Genomic DNA, 22,839 nt, shown 5'->3' with positions numbered 1-22,839 from the left:
AAAAGAGACATGTGGTGTTTTACATGATGGCCTGCGGGCAATAGCTCAAACTCCCCGTGGAGTGGATGATTCAGACAGTCCAGTATGTCATTAGCCTTCCTAAGGACATGCCTGTTATAAATGACCCAAAGCACAGGCTGTCTCCTCTCTGAGATATTACTGGCTTTTCTTACAAGACTGCCCAATCTGTTTTACCAAATAGTAATTAAAAAGTAAAACGGAGACCTTGTCTCAGTAAAAACACTGACTTGCGCAGATCTTTACTATAAAAACGAGTCAACGAGTCTTTTCCCATCTTGGCTGTTCGTTAGCTCTTCAGTGGCCGGTGGAGTAGCTGCCGTTTAGATATATTTATTTCAGATTTTCTTTACATATTTCTGTACTAGATTATCGAACTACCATCTCTCTCCCTTTTTATAATTTCTCCGGGGAAATACTGTCGTAATTTTCAAAAATAGCTTATAGTCGACATATAAATGATAGTAGGCAAAGAAAACACTTCAAATAAATTAATAGAAGTCTATAATTACACTCCCTTGTCAGTCATTTTGCTTTATTTTTGTATATACTGAAGGTAACAGGCTAACCTCAGCTTTAATCATCGTGTGTTATCGCAGGATTTTTTGTTTTAATGATGGCGGGTTGTCTTCAGCCCGGCCGGTCTGGGTTTGATGTACGATCATGTGATAAAGTTTACATGTGGAAGCACGTCTGATAGATGAAAGCTTGATGAGAAGTGACAGTGGATGGTAAATGATCTCATTTTTTTAAGAGCATACCTCCTCATCTGTCTCTCCATCTTCGCCCGCAGTTATTCCAAAGGGAATTCTTCTCATTTTCCCCCCGTTCCTTCCTGCTATGTTCCTCCTACTCTACATGCACCTTTCCATTAATTTTCCAATCTCTCTTCCCATTCCCTTCCTTTATCATTTTTCTTTTCCTTCCTCTGTCCTATTCCTTTCACCCCCAATATTATTAAAGCAGAATGTGGTGGAGGAAGCGCTTTTACTTAAGAACTAAAATGATTTCCTTATGCTGGGTTATAATGTGGCCAAGGGTGTGCCCATGCTGTGGGCATGAGGTGGCACCAACCCACTGAAATTTGATTGCAACCTCAGGCCACTAAGTACAAATATTTTGTTTTATACAGCATACCATTTATTTTAAAGCTCATGGTATTTTTGGCTGTATCACTGTGTTAAATCAAACTCCGCTATCAGTGTAGAATTAAAGTAAAACAATCTCTAACTGCATCATTAAAGCAAAATCCATGTTAATTAATCAATTACGGTCTGATAAATTAATGTATATATGATTCTGCAGCACGAGTTCTTTGACTGTTTTGATTGCCGATATTTTTGTGTTGTTATTACAATAAATCACTTTAAAAAAGTAAAACGTCTGAATATTTCTGTCAGTACTTGATGAACAATTATTTCGTAGTTATTCAAGTTATACAATGAAACCCAGCTACATTCGGCAACAGTCACTACTCGCTACCTAGATCACTTAAATTGCACAATTGAAAGCATATGTGTATTGTTTGTGTATTTATACACAAGCACTCATATATATATTCAAATAATTAAAAAAATAATAATTTACCTGTTAGTACCACACACCAAATCCGGTCGTTGGTACTTGCTGGCTTGTGTAGCCACGAGGTGACAAAAGCTCAACACTGCGCCCAGCATCCTGGAGCACTTCTGTTGTGTTTTGTAAGTGCTTCGGAGTTTGTATGCGCTTCGGCGTTTGTATGCGCTTCGGCGTTTGTACGCGCTTCGGAGTTTGTAAGGGCTTTGTCTCTAGAGGCCACCATAAATATACTTTTATTTATTCACGCCACATAAAATGTTATAAATAAATCATATAATACAAAAACCAACTATTTACATTTCAACTTTTAGCTATTTAAATTTTCAGCCTTTTCCTTTTAAACAAATTTAAAGTGAAACAACACAAAACACTGCAAACCACAACACAATTAAATATAAATTAAAATATGAAAACAAAGTGTAACTACCGCCCCTCTTCCCAGCGCAAAGCACAAGGCTTGCATGCAGAGTGAAGTGGGAAAAAAGTGCAAGAGAGAGGGTGAGAGAAAAACAAAACAAAACCACGGCTCCCAATAAGGAGCCGGCTTGCGTCGTTTACTTCAAAGAGGCGGCTCTAAGAGCCTTTTCATTCGCGACCGACACATCACTACTACTCGCCAGTCAGAAACCTCCTGGCTGTAGACCATTGTCAATCAATCTGGTGCCATGTCTTCTGTACACTGTACTGTATGTTTGTAAGTCTTCTCCCCAACCAACACAACAATGTCGACGAAACTTTTTGCACTGTCAAAGGTAACTGTGGGTGCCTTTAGTTTCATTCTATAATACTGGACTTATTTTTCTTCGAAGGTTTGAACTTTGAGTGTTTAAACAAGAGTGAAAAGTGTGAAAATGTTGATGGCTGTCTAAGAAAAGTATATAAAGTGTGTAGTGAGGGGTTTTACAGCCTGAAAACATCTATAATAATTGTAAAAGTAGGCTACTTCGCAGATTTCACCTATCGTGGGTTATTTATAGAACGTAACTTCCGCGATAAACAAGGGACCACTGTATTCACAAAGCGGTTTGAAAATCGTTGCTATAGGCTGATGGCTGTGACTGGGTAAAATTGGTCACCAGCAGAGTGCCGTGTCACAACCTCCTTGGACATTAGCAGATTCCTGCAGTTGTCCATAATTTACATGGATTACTGTGGCACCCAGCTGCCCTGCTAACTCACCACCAGGCTGTAGTGAAAGCTTAGCAAGTAGTTGGCGTTTGCAAACTATAGGGGACTGTGGCAGTCTGCTGCTGACCAAAGCAACAGCAAGGAGATTTTCTACCAAGACCATACATCTCTGTGAGCAGTTTCACCTGGCCCATACAACTCAGCTTGTTAACACCAGTGTGAAATCAAGACTGGCACCAGAGATTTAGAAAGATGGTTTACATTTAAGTTAAAATTTAAAGATAAATTGAGTCATTGCAGCAAAGGCACGCCTTTATCCACAGTGTGGACAATTTTAGCCCCTAGATTACTATTGCACTGCCACTGCAAGGCCAGAAGCAAAGAGGCTATCTGCTGTTCAATGGTGCATATCAGACGACTTGGAAGATATAGGCTGATTTATATAACATTTAGATTGATTGATGTTTTCTGTACAGCCTTTAACTACGTTTCAGCTCAGTTATCCAAAGTGTGAATGTTCACTTTATCAAAGTGTGTAGGGCCTCTGGAAAAGCCTTTGATACAGAAGCTACAAACTCAGTTTGTAACAGTCAGATTAAATGAAATCTGACTGTTTCATTTAAGGCCCAAACTGCCAGCTTTGTCTCACTTAAAAACCAAATAGCCTCGTTTTAAATTTCCCATTCAAATCTGTGGTGATAAAGATTACCTGTACAGGTATAAAAACTGTGAATCATAAGGTTTCCCGTCCACTTTAAGTCCACTAAATTTAATCACACAACCCAGTGGACACCAGTTGAACTGCAGTTCAACGTACTGCATGAGCAGCTCTTAAAGAGAAACACACACACACACACGTTCATGCCGCTGTTGCCAAGCACCTCTGACCCCATAGTGGCATCCCTAGCGACCACAAGGGTTACCATGGGGACAACAGAGCCACACATACTCTGTGTGTGTCCACCAGCTCTGTGACATTAAGACCCAGCAGGAGAGAGAGAGAGACAGAGGAGAGACACTAAGAAAGCAGACAGGAGCAGGAAGAGAAATACTGACAAGTAAAAAGAAACAAGAATTAAGATCGACCCGAGTTTATTGTCCCGGTGGGAGAAATGTTTCCCAGTGAATTACTCTGAATAACAAGCCAAGTGACACAAAACATAGATCACACAATCACATCTGAGCGCTCAGCAGCTCCCAGAAAGCCAATAGACACACGTAAGAAGCTTTAAAAAGACAAAGAGGGAAGGCAGGTTACACAGAGCACAGCCATGGGTCGGCTTTATTGTAACGCTCAGGCCCTGCAGTACTGTACAGACTTACTGTACTATCACTATATATTTTTAAAGAGCAGGGAAAACAAACTATCAAGCAAGCAACAAATAATACCTCTTTGCAAACAGCTATATAAACTGTACAGACAGCACAGTGAATAGGAAAGAAGAGAATGACGGTTAAAAGTCTCTGAAGTTGTTACAGTTTCAGGGTTGTGGAAGTTCAAGCACTAAATTAAATTTAAACCTAAACATTTGAATTTGAAGAAATAAAACTCTATAGAAAAGGCTTTGCTTGCAATATCTACACTTTACATTTCTTTTTAAAAATTTATAGATTTTTCTACAAATAAACTCCTCAGAAGTCCGGGGGGATCGTTTTCGCTTATGTGTTTGCCTAGTCATTAACCTGTAAAGGTGCTTTTTGCAATTACGCCTTTGTTTTGAATATTGTTCAAGCCAAGTCAGTAACTTCAGTTGTGGGGCAGCAATCTCAGCAGAGACACCCAGACCTGCGTCTCCCCGGCCGCCTTCTCGAGCTCTTCTGGAGTGTCAGTGAGGCATTCCCAACCCAACCAAGACATGTAATCTCTCCAGCATCCGCTGGGGTGTCTGGGCCTTCTCCTGGTACGAAATGCCTGAAAGACCTCAACTAGGAAGTGCACGAGGATGTCTGGAGGAGAGTCTGGCCACCCTTTAGAGGAAGCTCATTTCTGCCACAGTCTCCCTTCTTTTAGTTACTACCCACAACTCACGACCATAGCTGAGGGTAGACTCATCAATTGAGCGTTGCTTTTGCACTCAGCCCTCCCTTTACCACAGCAGAAAGTTTCCACTCGATACTCTGAACCAGTCCATCCTTCAATCTTCAGCTCTCTCCTTCCTTCACTTGTGAAGTTCCCGAAAAAGTTCCCGAAATACTTAGAACTTCTCCACTTGGGGCAACAACTCACTCCGAACCCAGAGTGCGCCCTCCGCCCTCGTCTGACTGAGAACCATGACCTCAGACTTGCTAATTCTAATCCCAAACAGCGAGTGTGAGTCACAGATCATTGTTTGTTGAAACCAGCACGACCGCACCATCAGACACGAGCAGAAACGTGATCCTGTGGCCAATGAAGCTTACACCCTTTACCCATTGGCTGCACTTGGAAACTATATCCATAAAAGTTATGAGCAGAATTACTTGGTCTTTGGTGACAAAGAACAGCCCTGCAGAAGCGCACCAGGTAAATTAAAAAATTAAGGTTGGAAAATTCCTTTTGCCAAAGGGAGCCTCGAACCAGCTGCTGGATGGTTCAAATTATGGGAGTGTGACACATCAAAGACTGTGCTTAACAGTGAGGAAGCTAATGAGAGTGGGAAACAGATCACTTTCATGTGTGGAGGAAACCACAAGTACAGACGCCCCACCACCTAAAGAGAAGAGAAAAGACGACCACTCTTATGGTTTCTGCTGGACCGGATATGCCAACAGTCCTCAGCCTCATCTTTTGGTAGAAGTTAGCTTATGCTAGCATTGTGCCAAGAAAGCTAAACTACACACACGAGCAGCTACTAGCCTGTGTGTGTCTTACAAAACGCATATTTGTTAGTGGAGTGGTGGCACATTTGCAAAACAAATTATAGGTCCAGATGTTACAAATGTGCAGTGAAAGGGCCTTCATCGGACTTCAGACTCCAAATAAAATTGGCATAGAGGCTTTTTTGGATGGATATGAATACAGGTGTGCCCTGAAAGGGCAGGTCATTGTTCTTTCTATGCCTATACTCGGTGAATATAACGCTATTTAAAAATGTTCATACCCAGGGGCTCACATACGTGCACAAACACATTACAGTTGAATGCCCAGCTAAAAAAGTGATGCAACAAATGGCTTAAATGCACACGGTTTTCATGTTTTATGCTTAAAATGTAGTGACTTTGGTGCTTGGGTATTGATGCTTGAGTAGTCGTGTTTGTGCCTCATCTTGGAGGCTCAGTTGTGGCGTGAGTGTGCGATCAGGAGTGTTTGTGAGCTTCAGATGTGACAGGTTGGAGCTCTGCCACTGTACGAGCTGCAGATAAGAGCTGCGTTCACCAGCATCGCCTGTGATTGTCATCTGTGGCGCCAGTGTGTGTTCAACAGCACTTTCTCCTTTCATTTCTTATCCTGCCTGCCTCTGTGTGTGAGAGAGAGAGTGTGTGTGCGTTACAATGACTTATGATGCTGCTCTCTTGGGCTCAGCTGGCTGCTTTTAATGGAAAATCAGCACATTAGACACACACATCTCTCTCTCTGTCTCTCAATTGGTCTTGGTATTTCACATATTTCAGCTGTGTGGTCATCACTTTAACACACACACTCAATGTACTTATGTCTTTGCGAGGACTCTCACTGTATTCAAGGGCTTCTTATCTTAACCATTGCAATCTAAAGCTGAATCTAATCTAGCCTCCCAGGCTGAAAAATGAAGCCAATGAGACAAAAACTGCAGTTCCTCTGACGGCCACTCGCTCCACAAGTCTGTGCCCACAGACTCTTGGGTTGAAATTCCCATTTTTACAGCAGAAGTAAACATGTTTACAACCTCCTTTTGGTGCCTTTGAAGTATTTTTAGACTCAATTTTCCAAAATATTTCCCCTAAATTTCCACATTTTAACAAAAATGTCCTACTTTCGTAAAAACAACACATTCTGAAATGCTAATTTTCTAAAAATGTACTCTTGAAAAATATGCTAACTTTACTAAAAGCTGCCACTTTTCCAAAATTTCTACATTTGCATAAAATGTCCAACAAAATTTTCCCCAAAAAATCTTTGCTCAGCATTGATTCACTTTCCCAAAATATCTCCACTTCCAAAACGTGCCCATGTGATAGAAAAATCTACTACTTCTCTAAAAAGGACACATTTTAAAAGCTAAATACATTCAAAAACATCCCCGCTTTTCTAAATTTTTGCAAAATGTGTAACCAAATTGTCTTACACAAAGAATCAATTCCAAAATGCCGTCACCTTCAGAAAACTATCACTTTTCTCTAATGTCCCACTAAATATGAGGATCCATCCATCCAATCTCTTCCACTTATCCTTTTCAGGGTCACGGGGGGGCTGGAGCCTATCCCAGCTTTCACAGGGTGAGAGGCGGGGTACCACCAATCACACCCACATTCACACCTGTGGGCAATTTAGAGTCATCAATGAACTTAACCCCACTAACTACTAGATATGAGGATATTTTAGGAAAATACCAACATTTTTTGAAAATGTATCTTTTCCAAAAATAAGGTTTTCTTTTTAAAAAAATTCCTGTATTAGTCCAAATATCTTCAATTTCCTGAAATGCACTTGTTTTAAAAGCGCTTCTAACATTCAATAAATGTCCATTTTCTGTTTTACAAAGCAAAATTCTTCTTTTTTTACAGAAAATGCTCCACAACCCCAGTTTTTTGAGGGGACGCTTGTAATGGCCTCATTGTGAACTAAATGTCCTCAATTTTTGGTAATTTCTTTTGATAATTTTCTCTTTCCAAATGGAACTTTACTTTCCACAAAATGTCCTCACGAGCTCTGAAATTCAATTCAGGCCTCACAAAGACACAAAAGTGCTCGCACTTATGAACAATGAGGCCGTTCTTGCAGCTCTGCAGAAAAGATCATTTTAATATCAGCCCTGTCTCTGCTTCCGCGTGTGTGTGTGTGTGTGTGTGTGTGTGTGTGTGTGTGTGTGTGTGTGTGTGTGTGTGTGTGTGTGTGTGTGTGTGTGAGAGAGGTAAAAAGCCGTAAAACTGTGGTTGGATGGTGAAGTATTTTTGCTGAGGATGGAATATTGACCTGAACCCGTTTTCACTTAATGAAATTTGTTAATTTTGTGTGTGTGTGTGTGTGTGTGTGTGTGTGTGTGTGTGTGTGTGTGTGTGTGTGTGTGTGTGTGTGTGTGTGTGTGCAGCAGACTCTGTCCTGTAGTGTCATACAGGAGGTTATTTTTTACAGTAGATGTTTTTGCTGAAGTAAGATTATAGAGCTGCCACATCTTAATTAATCTCTGTGTGTGTGTGTGTGTGTGTGTGTGTGTGTGTGATGTAAGTTAATGAAATGAGCAGCAGACCAGAGTCATTAAGACACATTGATTTTCAATCTTTCTGAAAACCCGACTTCGGTTTCACCGGCTGTGTGTGCGGCTGTGTGACGTCAGATTATCTGGTGCCTTTGGAGTCGAGCTGACATATTCAGGACACAGCCTCTCTGTCTTCTCAGCAGCATGGGAGATGAAGTGTATTGTTCAACACACACACACACACACTCACGCTCACAGAGGTTATATTTTTTAGATTTTTGTTCCATTAACACCCCACTGTTTATCTCTGATGAGACCAGCAGGTAGATCAGGTTCCTATCAGCTCTAAGTCCATAATGTTGTTTCGTTGACAGTGTTTTGTTGGTTACCATAGAGACCTGCAGCCGCCATGACAACACCGATCCAGTATGTGTGTGTCTGTGTGTGTGTCCATTTTCCATCTTTTTCTTTAAAGCAGCACCATCTGTCCTCAATTTCTCTGAAAAGAAACTGTACAGATCTTACCTGAAGTAACGCCGGCTGTAGAAACATTAGCTGTGGGACTTTCACCATATGCTGCTGTAGCGCCTACAAAATGTGTTATTTTCAGTAATATTGTTACATACTTGCAATCTGCCACAACCTCAGCACCACGGACATAATTAAGAGCACATTTAAGATTTTTTTTTTAAAGGCTTCCTGCTATTTAAATGGATGTCGCTATGATGCGCACCACTTACCTAAACAATGACTGCAGTTAAGCAATACTTAGGGCCTGCATTCATCTTCTCTAATGGCTATCCTGTCTCAGGCACATGTCTGCTCAGATCCCTGAAGATGGATATCTGTCTGCTGTATGGTATTTGCCATTACTGTATTACTTAATTCTTTAAAGTCTACATGCAAAGCAATTTTCCTGTTGTGCATTGCTTTGGTCACTAGTATACCCAGGGTTCAATCCGGCACACCGGACGGTTTTTTTAGACCCTGAAAAGTCTGCAGACTGTTTAACATGTGCCAACCCTCCATTGGCACTCCCTGATGGCAGTGGTCTCTTTCAGCAGGATGGGGCTCTCAGCGAACATGACAAGGAGTTAAAGGTGCTGCCTCAGCCTTTCAGTCTGACTGAACTCCTGTGAAATGTGGTGAGGAAAAGAAAAGTCATCCAGTCCATGGTGGCCTCACATGATAACATCCAGGACTTACTGCAAAGTCTCTAAAACCTTGGTGCCTCCGGAGGTCTGTGGAGTTCAGGGTTTGATGGTTCAGAGTTGTATTTGGAGCAGGAGGGTAGTTTTGATGTTTGTCTGACTGGTGGAGTAAGACAGGAATACTGACTGCACTGACACTTGTGTGAATATCAGCTGTACTCATATTATTACAGTTGCCAGTGTGGTTATTGAACGCTGGCTTCAGTATATTTTATCTGCATATACAATCATTTGCATTGTTTTTTGTTCTTCTCTCTTCTCTACATCGATTTGTTCTTCTCCTCCTTTAATTAAAATTTGTTCCTGCTGCTTCCCGTTAATTAACACAGAATCAAATTTTCCGTTTCCCAATTAAAACGTGCCATACTTAAATTACTCCCCCTCTGTGTCTCTGCAGTATTGGTATGAAGGGGACGAGGCTGGTGATCTCCCGGTGGATTTCTCCATTGTCTGGGATGGAGATTTCTTCATCGACAAGCCCGCGTCTATGAAAGGTAAAACCTGCTAATCAAACTGCTCGTCTTCAGAAATCTGTGAGTCGATTAGGACTTAGCTTTTATCAACTTTGATTGCTTTATAATCAGTCTAATTTAAGTTTTAGTTTGTATGGTGAATATGAAACAAATGAGACACCATCAGTAAATATAAACATCAAGTTTATTTAAATGAAACATACAGAGCTACAAAAGTGTGCGTTTCTGTTTGTCGTAAATGAAAACAGAAAGGACAAAAAATGTTTAAATGCTCAATATTTAAAGCCCATATTGACACAAATGAAAGGTTTTCAAGGCGTTTTGTAGCTCAGGATTTTGGGTTATTCTTCCTATTTGCTATGCTCTTAGAGATATTTAACGCTGGGTGTGAGCGGGGGCTTTGCAGGGGCTTTGTGGCTCTCTTGAGGTATCCCATTGATTTGGAAATATTTCCATCCTATAAATCTCATTATTTTTTTTCTTCATAGCTTTTTGTAATATTTGCTTCTGGAATTTGGTCCTTCCATGGTTGAATCCATGCTTCCTTTTGCCAGTGAAACATTCACAGTGTCTGCAGCACAGGCCTAAAGCATGATCGATCCACTGCCATGCTGAACACTTAGAGAGATGCTCATACTTCTGTGAAGCAAAAAATTTCTATTTGCCTTCTAGGAGTTGTTCCAAACACGCATTTAAGCCCTTTAGATGTTTGATTGCAAACATCTGGCACTGAAATTTGTGTCGAACAGAGATTTGTTCTTCCATGAAGCTTGCAGCGATGTGGGTTAGCTGCTTAGCAGAACAGAGCGACACCGCTCCAGAGTTTGCTTCCTGAAGGTCATCAGTCAAACTTCTACAAGTTGTTTCCTCTGAACTTGCAGACCTGAACTTCCACTCGCCCGTTCCTGCAAACATTCATTTTCTTCCAGTGTTCTCTTGCTTTGGGGCCATCGTGTAATTTTAGCAGCGTCGAGCAGCTGATTGCTGCTGATTGTCGGGACAGAGTTTGAGTATTTATAGCACAGGTGTCAAACTCATTTTATATCATGGGCTACGTATATAACAAATTGATCTCAAGGGGACCAAATCAGTAAAACAATGTTGCTATGAGCTATTTTTAAACTTCACACTCAACTCTCACATTTAATGAAGCAAAGTTTTACCAAACATGATAAACAGCCTGAGGAAGAAAAATAAGTATCATTTAAACAATGTATTATGAGAGTATGTGCACTTAGTTTGGTAACTTTGTGGAAAAAACCTGTCATTATTTCGCAGCCTAACATCTTTCAGTTTGGAATAGATTATTGCCTGAATCATTAAAAGCCCATAAACCTGCAGATGATTTAGACCTCTGGCTTGGATGAAGTTAAACGTTTGGAAAACCATTCGGATCAATCCGTCTTTTCTTAATGATTGTGACAAAATCCCAAAAAGCCTGCTTTATTTATCTGCAAGTTTCTTTGAAAATTCCTCCAGTGGGACGGGTTAACCCCTTGGTGGGCCCACCACAGTGACTGTGATCACACCACATCCCCAACGAACTGATTAAACTGTGAGACTTGGATAAAGTTATGGGACTAAATGGCAAAAGGCAAAAATAATCAACAGATTTTTCTTAAACTTTCTGCTTTGTGAAAAATCACCTCATGATATCTTCATGCTGACAGTAGCAAAAATGCACATACGACTCTTCCACCTGTGATACGCCGTGTTTGGCTGCTGTCTGATCAAACGTGTGCTGTTTGTCAGCGTTGCTGTACAAGTGTGAGGCTCAGCGCTCCAGCTGTGGTCAGTGCCTCAAAGCTCCAACTGCCTTCGAGTGCGGGTGGTGCACCGAAAGCAGGAAGTGCCTCCTCCGACAGCACTGCCCGTCCCCCGAACAGAACTGGATGCACTACACCCGACACAACCTGCGCTGCAGCCACCCACGCATCACCAAGGTAGGGAATCAAACCTGCGACTTGCATGCTGCAGGGTTGTCAGTTCACTGTAATCAGTACTGGAAGCCCTCTTCGAATGATCGCAAACAACCAACAATAAACTAATTTACCCATTTTGGCCTGATTTTACATTTCTGCCATTACGTACAGTTGTGTGGTAGAACAAGGCCTTTGCTCAATACTACACAATGCTGTTTGTCCCAACGAGTACCAGAACACTAATACATAAACAGTCTAGTAATGTTGGCTTTTTGCATGTTTTGAGTCGAACATGTTTTAGAAGACATTAAGTCATGTGTTCACAATATTTTGTCTTCCTTGTTTATGTCAAGGAAAGTAACACAATGCAACACAAATGATCATAAAATTAAAACAACTCCCTAAAATGACCTTAAAAAGACCCTGAGGGTGTGCGCTACCATCCCATAGAAACCTGTAGATGTGTTGTTTAAGTTTATGCTGTTTATTAAAGGATAATCACTGCACAGACATTTTTATCATTTGTGTCTTTCTCTGTTTTGAAATCTATTTAAATATAACTTATTGAGACAACAAGAAAACATGGACAGACAGTAAGTGGCAGCTGCAGTAAATCAAGAAACAGATGTCATGTGATCTCTAAGCTGCGCCCCTCCCCCACAGATCAGTCCAGTGACAGGACCCCGGGAAGGAGGGACTCGGGTGACAATCGAGGGGGAGAACCTGGGTCTTCAGGTGAAGGAGATCGCCCATGTTCAGGTGGCGGGAGTCCGCTGTAACCCCATCCCCTCGCAATACATCAGCGCAGAGAGGTCAGTGGTGTCAGCATGTTGGTATGAGGACACGTTGGAGTGTGTGAGTGCGTCTGACCGTCTCTCTGTCTGCAGGATCGTCTGTGACATGGCCGAGGCTCTTCTGCCTCACTCTCCAGGCGGTCGGGTAGAGGTCTGCATCGGCTTGTGCAACGAAGAATATCGAGCTTTCTCCAGTGACACGTACGCCTTCGTGGTGAGTGCTTCAGCATCCTGTTGGTGTGTTTACGTGCACTAAAGTCACCATTTCGCACTATTTGTGATGGAAACTGAAAGGTTGAGTTATCAGGATTAGATTTCGTGGAATTTTAGACTTTCTTAAATTTAAATCTTCAGGTCTGCCTTGTCTTAACAGTGCATGGAGGAAGCCGAGTTAATTATAATGGACTATAAATTATCATACAGTGGAAAAACTCCTGTATGATACTTGATGTTTTTTATTCTTTAATGTACCACCGCTGTCTTTTGTGTTTTATTCTCCAGAGCCCGACTTTCAGCCGTGTCCATCCAGAGAAGGGACCTGTTTCTGGGGGAACCAGACTGACGGTGATGGGTCGACACTTGAATGCCGGCAGCTCTGTCACTGTCTACATAAACAAGGAGGAGTGTCTGTTTGTCAAGTTAGTTGGGATCTCTTGACTCTGACATGCACCCAGTAATATATCTGTTGGTAAATAATAACCAGATGCAATGATATATCTCTCTTTCTCCACCAGACGAACTGATCGGGAGATAGTTTGCATAACTCCCAGCTCCACGTCAGGCACGGGCGAAGCCCCCATCCGTCTGAAGATTGATAGGGCCGAGGTTACAAGCACAGATACCAAGTACACATACACGGATGACCCAACCATCACCAGCATTGAACCAAACTGGACCATCCTCAAGTAAATCCTCCACATTCTCCTCATCACTAATCAAATAATCAATCACGATAATGGATCTGTAACCTGTGCGTCTGTTATTTGCGCAGTGGCAGTACGCTGATAACTGTGACGGGAACCAACCTGCACACCATCCAGGAGCCCAAAGTCAGAGCCAAATATGGAGGAGTGGAAACTAACAATGTAAGAACAAAACTCTGACCTCAGTTATTCCCAAGTTCAGGATCGGGACCTTAAACTGTACCGCAGCACTTATTGGTTTTATGCTCTGAAATACAATAAAGGTTATTGGAGTTTTGAGGAGATGAAGTTTGTTTGTGAGATGTTGTTTTAAACCAGTTTCAGCTGCGACCTTAGCCGTCAGCACTCTGCAGTCACCCTGCATTCTTCGTCCTAACCGGACTTCATGGTTTTCTCTCCAGTACTGCACTGTAGTCAATGACAGCACAATGACATGCTTGGCTCCTGGTCTGGTCTACACTAAACCCGACCCGCCAGAGGGGGCGCTGCGGCCCGATGAGTTTGGCTTCATCTTCGATCAGGTATCGCTCACCCACAGCAAGCAGCACCTTCTACTTTATCATAGTACAAGCTTATGACACGCACAAAAGAAAAAAATAACCTGAATCACACAGATCAGAGATAAAAACACACGTGGAGCATTTTTACTCTAAATGACATGTTGACATTACATTAATATTTTCATCCTGTGCAGGTGTCCTCTTTGCTGGTGCTTAACTCCACCCCCTTTACACACTACCCGAACCCAACCTTTGACTCCTTGGGGAACTCTGGGATCCTCGAGGTGAAACCAGGGTCACCCATCATCCTCAAGGTTTGAGTTCTCAAACTTGATGCAATCCATATTCAACATATATGTGTGAATGATCCAGCTAAACTTGTCTGTGTGTTTCAGGGTAAAAATTTGATCCCTCCTGCCCCTGGTAACAACCGCCTGAACTACACAGTCCTGATTGGAGAGTCACCCTGCCTCCTAACCGTGTCAGAGAACCAGCTGCTTTGTGATTCACCGGATATCACCGGAGAAAAGAGAGTCGTGGTGAGTAATCTCCTCTTCATTCTTACCTTAACCAGTGATTCATAGAAAACAGCAAGAAATAATCAAGAAAGGTTACAGGACACAGGAAAGGGAAGTTTGTTACATTTTGTTTTTAAAGTGAACAAAACTGTAAAATACAAAGAGGAAACACACAACTACAAAGCAAGAAAAGAGAGACAAGAGACCATAACATACAAAAATGAGACAAAACAGTCGCTGGAACCAGAAAAAACAGACAACAAAGATACAAAAAAGACCTGAAAAAGGAAAAAACATTATAAGGATGCTTCAGACTACACAGAGATTTAAAAAATGGCCAAAACAAAAAACAACCACAATGACCACAAAGAGCAAATCAAAGACACCAAAAAGGATTCAAAAAATGACCATAGAGCCAATAAAAGGGACAAAAACAGGTAAAAACCTCTGCAAACATCAACTTTATATAACAGAAAATGAACCAACCATGAAGCAGGAAATCAATAGATCAACTTATTACAAATAAATATTTTGTGTTGGTGTATGTAAGGTTTTTTTTATGCTGAATTTATTTCCTGACTGAGCTTCCGAAAAGCTTTCTGTCAGCTTTTTCCAGACCTTTTAAGAGTTCATGTCTAATGTGCTTATTTCTCCACAGAAACGCCACCTATTTATTGTTTATGTCTTTGTTTACGAGGGGCAGCCAATGAGAAGAAAGCTGGCTTACAGGGAGAAATGAAAGACACCTAAAATGGCTTGTTTTAGCTAGTAGGTGAACTCAGTATGTGAAAAATAAGGATTATTTTGAACTGTGAATAATAGAAAGCTACTTTAGTACAGTGGAATTATAAAGCTGGATATGAGAATAATAGGTCTCACTCATATTTTTAAGGTTTTTTGAATACCTGTAAGTGGATTTGGCTTTTCTCCTCCATCTACCAGGATTCACTAAAGTATCACATGAAAAACAAGCCTAAAATAGCTTTGATGTGACTTTGTCTAAGTCATAGACACTGACTGTGTTTACATGGACTTGAGTATCCTGGCCGTGAACTACTTTTTGAAGGGAGAACAGAGACAGGAAGAGGAGGAGTAGGAGGATAAGGAGGAAAAGGAGGGGGTCTTTATAAAGGTGAAAGTCATTAAGTGCAGCCGCAGGGAGTCATGGGTAATTGGTTCAATATCACATATCATAGAGTGACACACACACGCACACAGAGTAATGTTTCCTGGACTTCAGAGGACATTGCACTGCCTTACACTCATTTCCTGAAGACTAAATTTAGCCCAAGCTTAACCATACATAACCGACAAATACGAAACAAACAAAAGCAAGAACATTTTCAGATATATAAGAAAAAAAATGTAATTAATAATAAGAAATAATCATTTCTTTACACATGAATGAGATACACACAGCTCAGCCTGTGGAAGAAATGAATAAACTCTTATCACTTATATGATTTACCTTATGGGGACTTTTTTGTCCCCACGTAGTGGTTTTGTACATACATTCATGTCCTCCCAACACCATGTATACAAACACACACACACACACAGAGCTCTTCAAAGTGAAGTTGGTATCAATGAACAGAACCTCCTACGAGACAAACTATTGATATATTATTAAAAGTATCGATTATCATTTCAGAATGCCTCCCTCCCCTCCGGCGTCTGTTCATATCTTCTTTATCATTTATTTATCAGTTTGTTCATAGTACCTTCATCTGTTGTAGAATCGATATTAAAAGGCTGTAAAGAGGAAACACTTTAATGAAACATTAATACAAGAGACAACAAAGATAATGAAACACGTATAACATGAAGATCTATCTGTGTGTGTGTGTTTATACATTAACTGTATAATTTGTTACAATTTTGTCTCTTTAAAAGACTGAAAATCTGTATTCTCCTGCAACAAAGTATCATTACCAAAGTTACTGTGTAACATCTGCACAGTGGATGGCAGCATTTAAAACTTTACAGTTTTTCTTTAACCAAAGCTAAACTGTGTTAGTTATGAAGGATTTAACAGAGTAATTTAAGGGAGGAATTGTACTTAAAGCAGCAAAATGCCTCAATTCAGATAATTCCATACAGTTTTATTCATATTGTGCCAGTTCACAACAGCTTTATATTATAAACTGAATATTAGTGAATCACAACTATCGGACGGGTATAAACAAGCACATTAGCGTCACAGTTATGGGATCATAACTGGAATAAAATATAAGATATAAGATGTGCCTGTCTCCTGGACCCAAATTGGGAGCTGTTTCACAGGAGAGAGGCCTGATAGCAGACGACTGTGTCTCCCATTCGACTTTTGGAAACTCTAAATATCTCGAGCAATCCTACAGTTTGAGAGAGAAGTGCTCTAGTATAATAGTATGATATCATGAGGTCTTTAAGACATGATGATCATCCAGGACTTTGACAGCTAAAGGGTTTTAAATGTAACTCTGGATTTAACAGTTAAAATAGGCTAATATAAGAAAAATATGTGACTTTTTGATCACAGAGTCCATTTCATGAAGCTTTCATGACAATATGAGTCTTTATGGCACTTTGAAATAAGGTATGACAACTGTGAGATAATCAAAAGTAGATAAAAAGTTATGAAATTGATCAAAAGGGAAAAAAACTTTGATGTTGGGAGGTAACCGTGTCATAAACACGTTTTTGTTCTGTCTTCTGTAGATCTTGGTGGGTGGTCTGGAGTACTCCCCGGGCATGCTCCATATCTACTCCGACAGTGCCTTGACGCTGCCTGCCATCATTGGGATCGGAGCAGGCGGAGGCGTGCTGCTCATCGCGATCATCGCAGTGTTGATCGCTTACAAGAGGAAGACCCGTGATGCCGACCGCACGCTCAAACGCCTCCAGCTGCAGATGGACAACCTGGAGAGCCGGGTGGCGCTAGAGTGCAAAGAGGGTGTGTTCTGCCTTCCTTCCTTACCTCCAGTCCTTCCTTCTGTGGTGATTTGTTTTAATGTTCTTCTTCCTCTCGCAGCCTTTGCGGAGCTGCAGACAGACATCCAAGAACTTACCAATGACATGGATGGAGTGAAGATTCCCTTCTTGGAATATCGGACATACACCATGAGGGTCATGTTCCCTGGGATAGAAGAACACCCCGTCCTCAAAGAGCTTGACGTATGTACAATACGGCAGGATGTTCGGATCTTTGAGTCTCTGGATCCACAATTTTTCCCTGATCATAATAACAGGGTGTGGCAGCAAATCAGCCCACAGGTGGAAAGAATTTCCTAAACTTGGTGAACTATAATTTCCAGAGATTAGTTTTTCTTCCCTGATTATGGATTTATATTTAAATTAGTTCTGTAGATTATTACTGTTTTGTTTTTTTTTTTAGGTTTATTCCTATTTATTTCTATTTTTAAAAAAGACAAAATCTCCTTCTTTCAGGCTTAAAAATTTATATTTGTGATCTTTTATTTATATTTATTCTAATTTTATTTAGTTTAACCAGGTTTATTCAAACATTTTATGTTTATTCATATTTATTTCCCCTTTAGGTTTATTGAAATTTGTTTAGTTCTGTTTTCAGGTTTTGTTTTTGAACTTTGTCAGTTTTATTGAAGGTTATTCTCATTCATATCTTTAGGTTTATTGTCTGTTGTACAGATTTGTTCATCTTTTATTTTTTATTTTTTCACATTTTTTCCTATTTCAGTTTGGTTCTTTGTTCAGGGTTACTTACATTTATTATATTTGTTCAGGGTTACTTACATTTATTATATTTGTTCAGGGTTACTTAGATTTATTCCACATCTGTCAGGTTTGTTCATGTTTATTCAGGTTCATTCTGCTTTTGTCATCTGGTTGAGTTTATTGCTCTTTCCTTCTTTCATCCTCCGGGCTTATTTATTAAATCCATTTAAATTTCTGATGGTTTTTCAGATTAATAACCACTTGTACAAATTTAGTCTTTTTTCAGTCCTAGCTTGGTTAACTTGCCTTGTTCTGATTTATTTCCACATGTTTAGGTCTTAGGTTTTGGGGGGTTGTTTAGGATTTTTCTAGTTTATTTAGATTTATCAACTAAATAATGAATTTATATTTATATCACTGTGGATTTGTTGATGTTTATTTGGTTTACTGATGTTATCTTTAACCTCTGACCTGACCTCTTGGTGAGCGACTCTCTGTTTGTGTTTAAATAACTAAGTGCACATGCATCTGTTTAGTCTCCAGCCAATGTGGAGAAAGCTCTGCGTCTCTTCAGCCAGCTGCTGAACAACAAGATGTTCCTGCTGACCTTCATCCACACGCTGGAGGCTCAGAGGTCGTTCTCCATGAGAGACAGGGGGAACGTGGCCTCCCTGCTCATGGCTGCTCTGCAGGTATCTGTCACAGTGCTACAGCCTGCTAATTATGCTGGTTACTACACCTGTAGTGATAGCAGTAGAGGCTTGTAAACCTATTATGAGTTAAAAAAAATGTAAATAATTGCTGAGCGGTTTAAGTCTTTGTCTTTGCCTCTTCAGGGTCGGATGGAATATGCTACAGTGGTGTTAAAACAGCTGCTGGCTGACCTGATTGAGAAAAACCTGGAGAACAGAAACCATCCCAAACTGCTGCTGAGGAGGTGCGTTCCCTGCTGTTCACTTTAAGTTTGACTGTTTTCAGTGTGAGTGGGTGGTCACACCTGGAATATTAAAGCTGATCTGCTGAATGAATCCACGTCTGGCTGAGTAACAGCCTGCACTGAATGTGTCGCATCCCATGTCTAAGAGCTACTTCAGAATAAAAGTCCTTGTTTATGAAGCCGGTGTAGCAGCCCTGTCTTTCCTCCTTCAACCCCCAAATCCCTGCCTCCTGCTCTCTAACTGATCTCATTAGGCTCTTCCTGTCCAATTTGATGTGACCAATCAGGAAAGAGCAGGAGTTAATGTTTTCACTAATGACCTCCGACCTGTATATATGTGTTTAGGACCGAGTCTGTTGCTGAGAAGATGCTGACGAACTGGTTCACTTTCCTCCTCCATCGATTCCTCAAGGTACACCATCCTCTCTGCTTTTTCCTTCCTTCCTTCCTACCTTTCCTCCTGCTCCCCCTAATTGACCTCATTAAAGTCTGCCTCTCAACTCTGAGCGTGACCAATCAGATCAGAGCTGCAGCTAATTTATTCATAGGGAATGAAGGGGATTGGCTTAAATCCCCCTGATGAGTTTTGAGGATTAAACTGTAGTAATAAACCTGGCTTTCCTCCTTCTCTTCTTTCCTCCTTTTAAAAAAAATCTCCCCTCCTTCCCTTCATTCCCTCCCCTCTTCCTGTCCTTCAGGAGTGTGCGGGCGAGCCTCTCTTCATGCTGTATTGTGCCATAAAGCAGCAGATGGAGAAGGGACCGATTGACGCCATCACCGGAGAAGCTCGTTATTCTCTCAGTGAAGACAAACTCATCCGACAGCAGATCGACTACAAACAGCTGGTAACGCACACGCGCACCCACACCAACCAAAATTAAATACAGCAGTTTGAGCTGTGACTGAGTGCAGCTGCGGTGAGAATAGACTGCTGGTTTCACCATATTTTGGTAGTTTTGTTTATTAGTTATAAACCACATTTCCAGCCTTAGCTTTGTCAAGTCATTCCTAGAGAAATTTGATGAAATAAAGCACACGGCCGTTTAAAAAAGACAAAAAACGCTACATATTTATTCACATTACTTTCCAGTTTAAAGATTTGCGGCTAAGGACATGTAAGCTTCAATCATACATCATCTTCACTGCAGTAACCCAAGTCCTCGTGGCCCATTGACGGCTAAATGCTAAACATAACAGCGTGTCCATAATAACACATTATACTGGAAACAAACTGGGTAATTGATTTTTGACTTGACCTAAACTAACTTCCCAAAAAAGCCATCTATTAAAAATATGCAATGACAAATGGAAATAATTAAATTTGTTAAAAAATCTTCTGTAGATATTTATGATTTTTTTTAAATGAATTCATTAATTTAGATGCCTTGAATAATGAAGTGAAGCTCTAATGTGATGTTACCTCCATTAAATCTTTGTTTTATTGACAGGCACCTTCTGTATCATTGCCCAACAGAAAGGTTTTAAATGACAGCATGCCATGTCGGGGGTTTTTCAGTGAATAGCAGTGTTGAAATATGCAGTATAAGTTTATGCTATAGCAGCACGTTTAAGCCAGAGCTCTCAGTCTGTCGGCTGTCTTGCTTGTTTGTTCCCTCCACGTTTACCCAAGGTCAATCATTTGTGTTAATTTAACTAATTTAGACTTAATCTGTTAATAAAAATCAATTTCATAGAAAACAAATGCAATTTTTGTAATTGATAACCTCAAAACAAACATTTATATCACTAAATGAGGCAGTGCTTTCCAGAACAGTCTGTGTTACTCTTTAATTGCGTGCTATACGATATAGCTGAGTAGTGTGTGAGTGTATGAGTACAATATGTTTCTTATTTTATTTGAAATACACAGCTGGCTACTGACTTGTTCCCCATAATTTTGCAGCAGGAACCAGCAGTGTTTTATTGGTACCTGATTCATACAATAAACTCACCCTGTAAATTGCAGGCTCCCTTATAACGTGTTACAGATGAGTCCTTTAACTCACCACAAAGTGGATTTTGTTGCGTTCACTGTATCCATAGCAACAAGCATCATTGAAGCACAGAAGCAGGATGTTTACGACCACTCGGCGTTGTTTTCTGTCGGGGGTCTGCGGCGAATGAAAGTTCAGTGTTTGACACACCAGCTGGGGATTATTATAAATTATGTAAATTATGTGTGTGTGTGTGTGTGTGGGGGGGGGGGGGGGGGGGGGAGCATGTTAAGTCAGTGAGGGTCCTCGAAAAGAAAAAGACTGTGTGTGTGTGTGTGTGTGTGTGTGTGTGTGTGTGTGTGTGTGTGTGTGTGTGTGTGTGGTTAAAAATATCCAATTTAGCAGCCCGTGACGTTTTCCTCGCTGTGACAACACTGTGGTAAACACACAAGCAGCAGCTTAATAAAGTTTGGTGCAGACAGATGAGTCTCTGCTTTCTCTCTCGCCGTCTCAGACGCTGATGTGCATCCCCCCTGAGGGTGAAGTTGGGACTGAGGTGCCAGTGAAGGTGCTGAACTGCGACACAGTCACTCAGGTCAAAGACAAACTGCTGGACGCTGTTTACAAAGGAATCCCATACTCGCAGAGACCTCAGGCCGACGACATGGACTTGGGTAACTACTGACAGATATCCTACTTCAAGAAAAGGCGCAGACAGTATAAAACATGGATGCAGCTTTTCATCTGCAAAGTGCATTCTTTCTAATAGCCTGCAGGGGGCGACTCCACTGGATGCAGATAGAAGTATTGCTGTTTCAAAGTTGTCACTCAGTGTATGGCCTCCGTGCTGTTTCAAAGCCTAATTAAATAGAACATGAGATTATTTTGGTAATAATGGTCGTTACCGGAGTCACAAAGGTGGCTACAGTCGGGTACGTTCACTGGTTTATAACTTATGAAAGGACTTTGCTAACCAATGGATGACATCTCTGTGGCTGTGATGTGATTTTTACATAAACTTTGGATTAGCTCAGAAAATATTTTCTTGTTTAACAGCATAACATCTACAAGTCAATGTTGTTTTTCTAGTTTTTGAGACATAATTGCAATTGCTATATGTAAGACGCTACTGTTACTCAGTGAGTTTAACGTCACCATCACCACTCAGGTCCCGTCTTCAGCATGATGGGGTTTAATGTCCCCAACAACCCGCCAGCTGCTAGTTAGTCCCCAGTTACACAGGACTAAAGACCAGTTGGCAACTCCCTGGCAACCACTGTGGCTAGATAAAAAGGTTTCCTTAACTGGTTGGCAAGCGGTTGGAGTTGCTGGTACTAAACAGGCAAAACTGGTGGCAACCGCAATGCAAACCAGAAAGAGGAAGCGTTAGCCTTCAAAGTAAAAGTTCCATCTTTTAAAATGGACTGTTACAGTTACACAGCACTACTTTTACTTCAGTTCCAGTTTGTATTGCACCTTTCACAGTTTTTCTGCATCTCAGCAAGTAGTTGAGCGATAATTTTATACAAGTTGCCTGCAGCAGTTGCTAGAAACCACAACCACTGTGGCTGGTTTTACCTAGAGACAGCACTGCTTACAAACCAGTCGGGGGATGCTAATTTATCCCTAGTGGGGGAAAAATAAAAAACCCTGTACCACCGAGTAAACAGTCACTACGCATGTGAGTTCTTGGTAAATGCATCTTCTGAGACACACAACACCTGCAAAATATACTTGTGTATCTAATAATTGTATTAAATTAGGTGAATACATGTATGAATGACAAAATGAGGAGAATAGGTCCCCATTCATCAGAATTTCAGTAAATAATAAAATGTCAGTAAAAATAAATCAGTTACATACTCCAGCAGAGAGTCGTCAAACTTAAGCCCAGTTCATTTAAAACACGACTG

General features: G+C 40.9%; 1 protein-coding gene across 3 annotated transcripts in view; it reads left to right on the top strand.

The window, feature by feature from the left end:
* The window catches only part of plxna3 (plexin A3), a 143,415-nt gene that overhangs the window by 108,477 nt on the left and 12,099 nt on the right, over positions 1-22,839 (top strand). For all 3 annotated transcript variants that reach the window (XM_085393779.1, XM_085393780.1, XM_085393781.1), the window contains exons 14-30: positions 9,648-9,744; positions 11,476-11,666; positions 12,309-12,457; positions 12,533-12,653; positions 12,941-13,077; positions 13,174-13,344; positions 13,431-13,524; positions 13,764-13,883; positions 14,057-14,176; positions 14,258-14,401; positions 17,081-17,315; positions 17,394-17,536; positions 18,592-18,747; positions 18,892-18,992; positions 19,338-19,404; positions 19,691-19,837; positions 21,441-21,600. In XM_085393779.1, coding sequence (XP_085249905.1) covers positions 9,648-9,744; positions 11,476-11,666; positions 12,309-12,457; positions 12,533-12,653; positions 12,941-13,077; positions 13,174-13,344; positions 13,431-13,524; positions 13,764-13,883; positions 14,057-14,176; positions 14,258-14,401; positions 17,081-17,315; positions 17,394-17,536; positions 18,592-18,747; positions 18,892-18,992; positions 19,338-19,404; positions 19,691-19,837; positions 21,441-21,600 — 2,353 coding nt within the window. The remainder of the gene's footprint in view (positions 1-9,647; positions 9,745-11,475; positions 11,667-12,308; positions 12,458-12,532; positions 12,654-12,940; positions 13,078-13,173; positions 13,345-13,430; positions 13,525-13,763; positions 13,884-14,056; positions 14,177-14,257; positions 14,402-17,080; positions 17,316-17,393; positions 17,537-18,591; positions 18,748-18,891; positions 18,993-19,337; positions 19,405-19,690; positions 19,838-21,440; positions 21,601-22,839) is intronic.

The sequence above is a fragment of the Rhamphochromis longiceps genome, linkage group LG20 (genome assembly GCF_057381845.1).
Source record: "Rhamphochromis longiceps isolate RC_006_pf linkage group LG20, R_longiceps_female_GT1.1, whole genome shotgun sequence".
Lineage (NCBI taxonomy): Eukaryota > Metazoa > Chordata > Actinopteri > Cichliformes > Cichlidae > Rhamphochromis > Rhamphochromis longiceps.
Note: the sequence above shows the minus strand (reverse complement) of the source record. Positions and strands in the feature narration are given on the sequence as shown.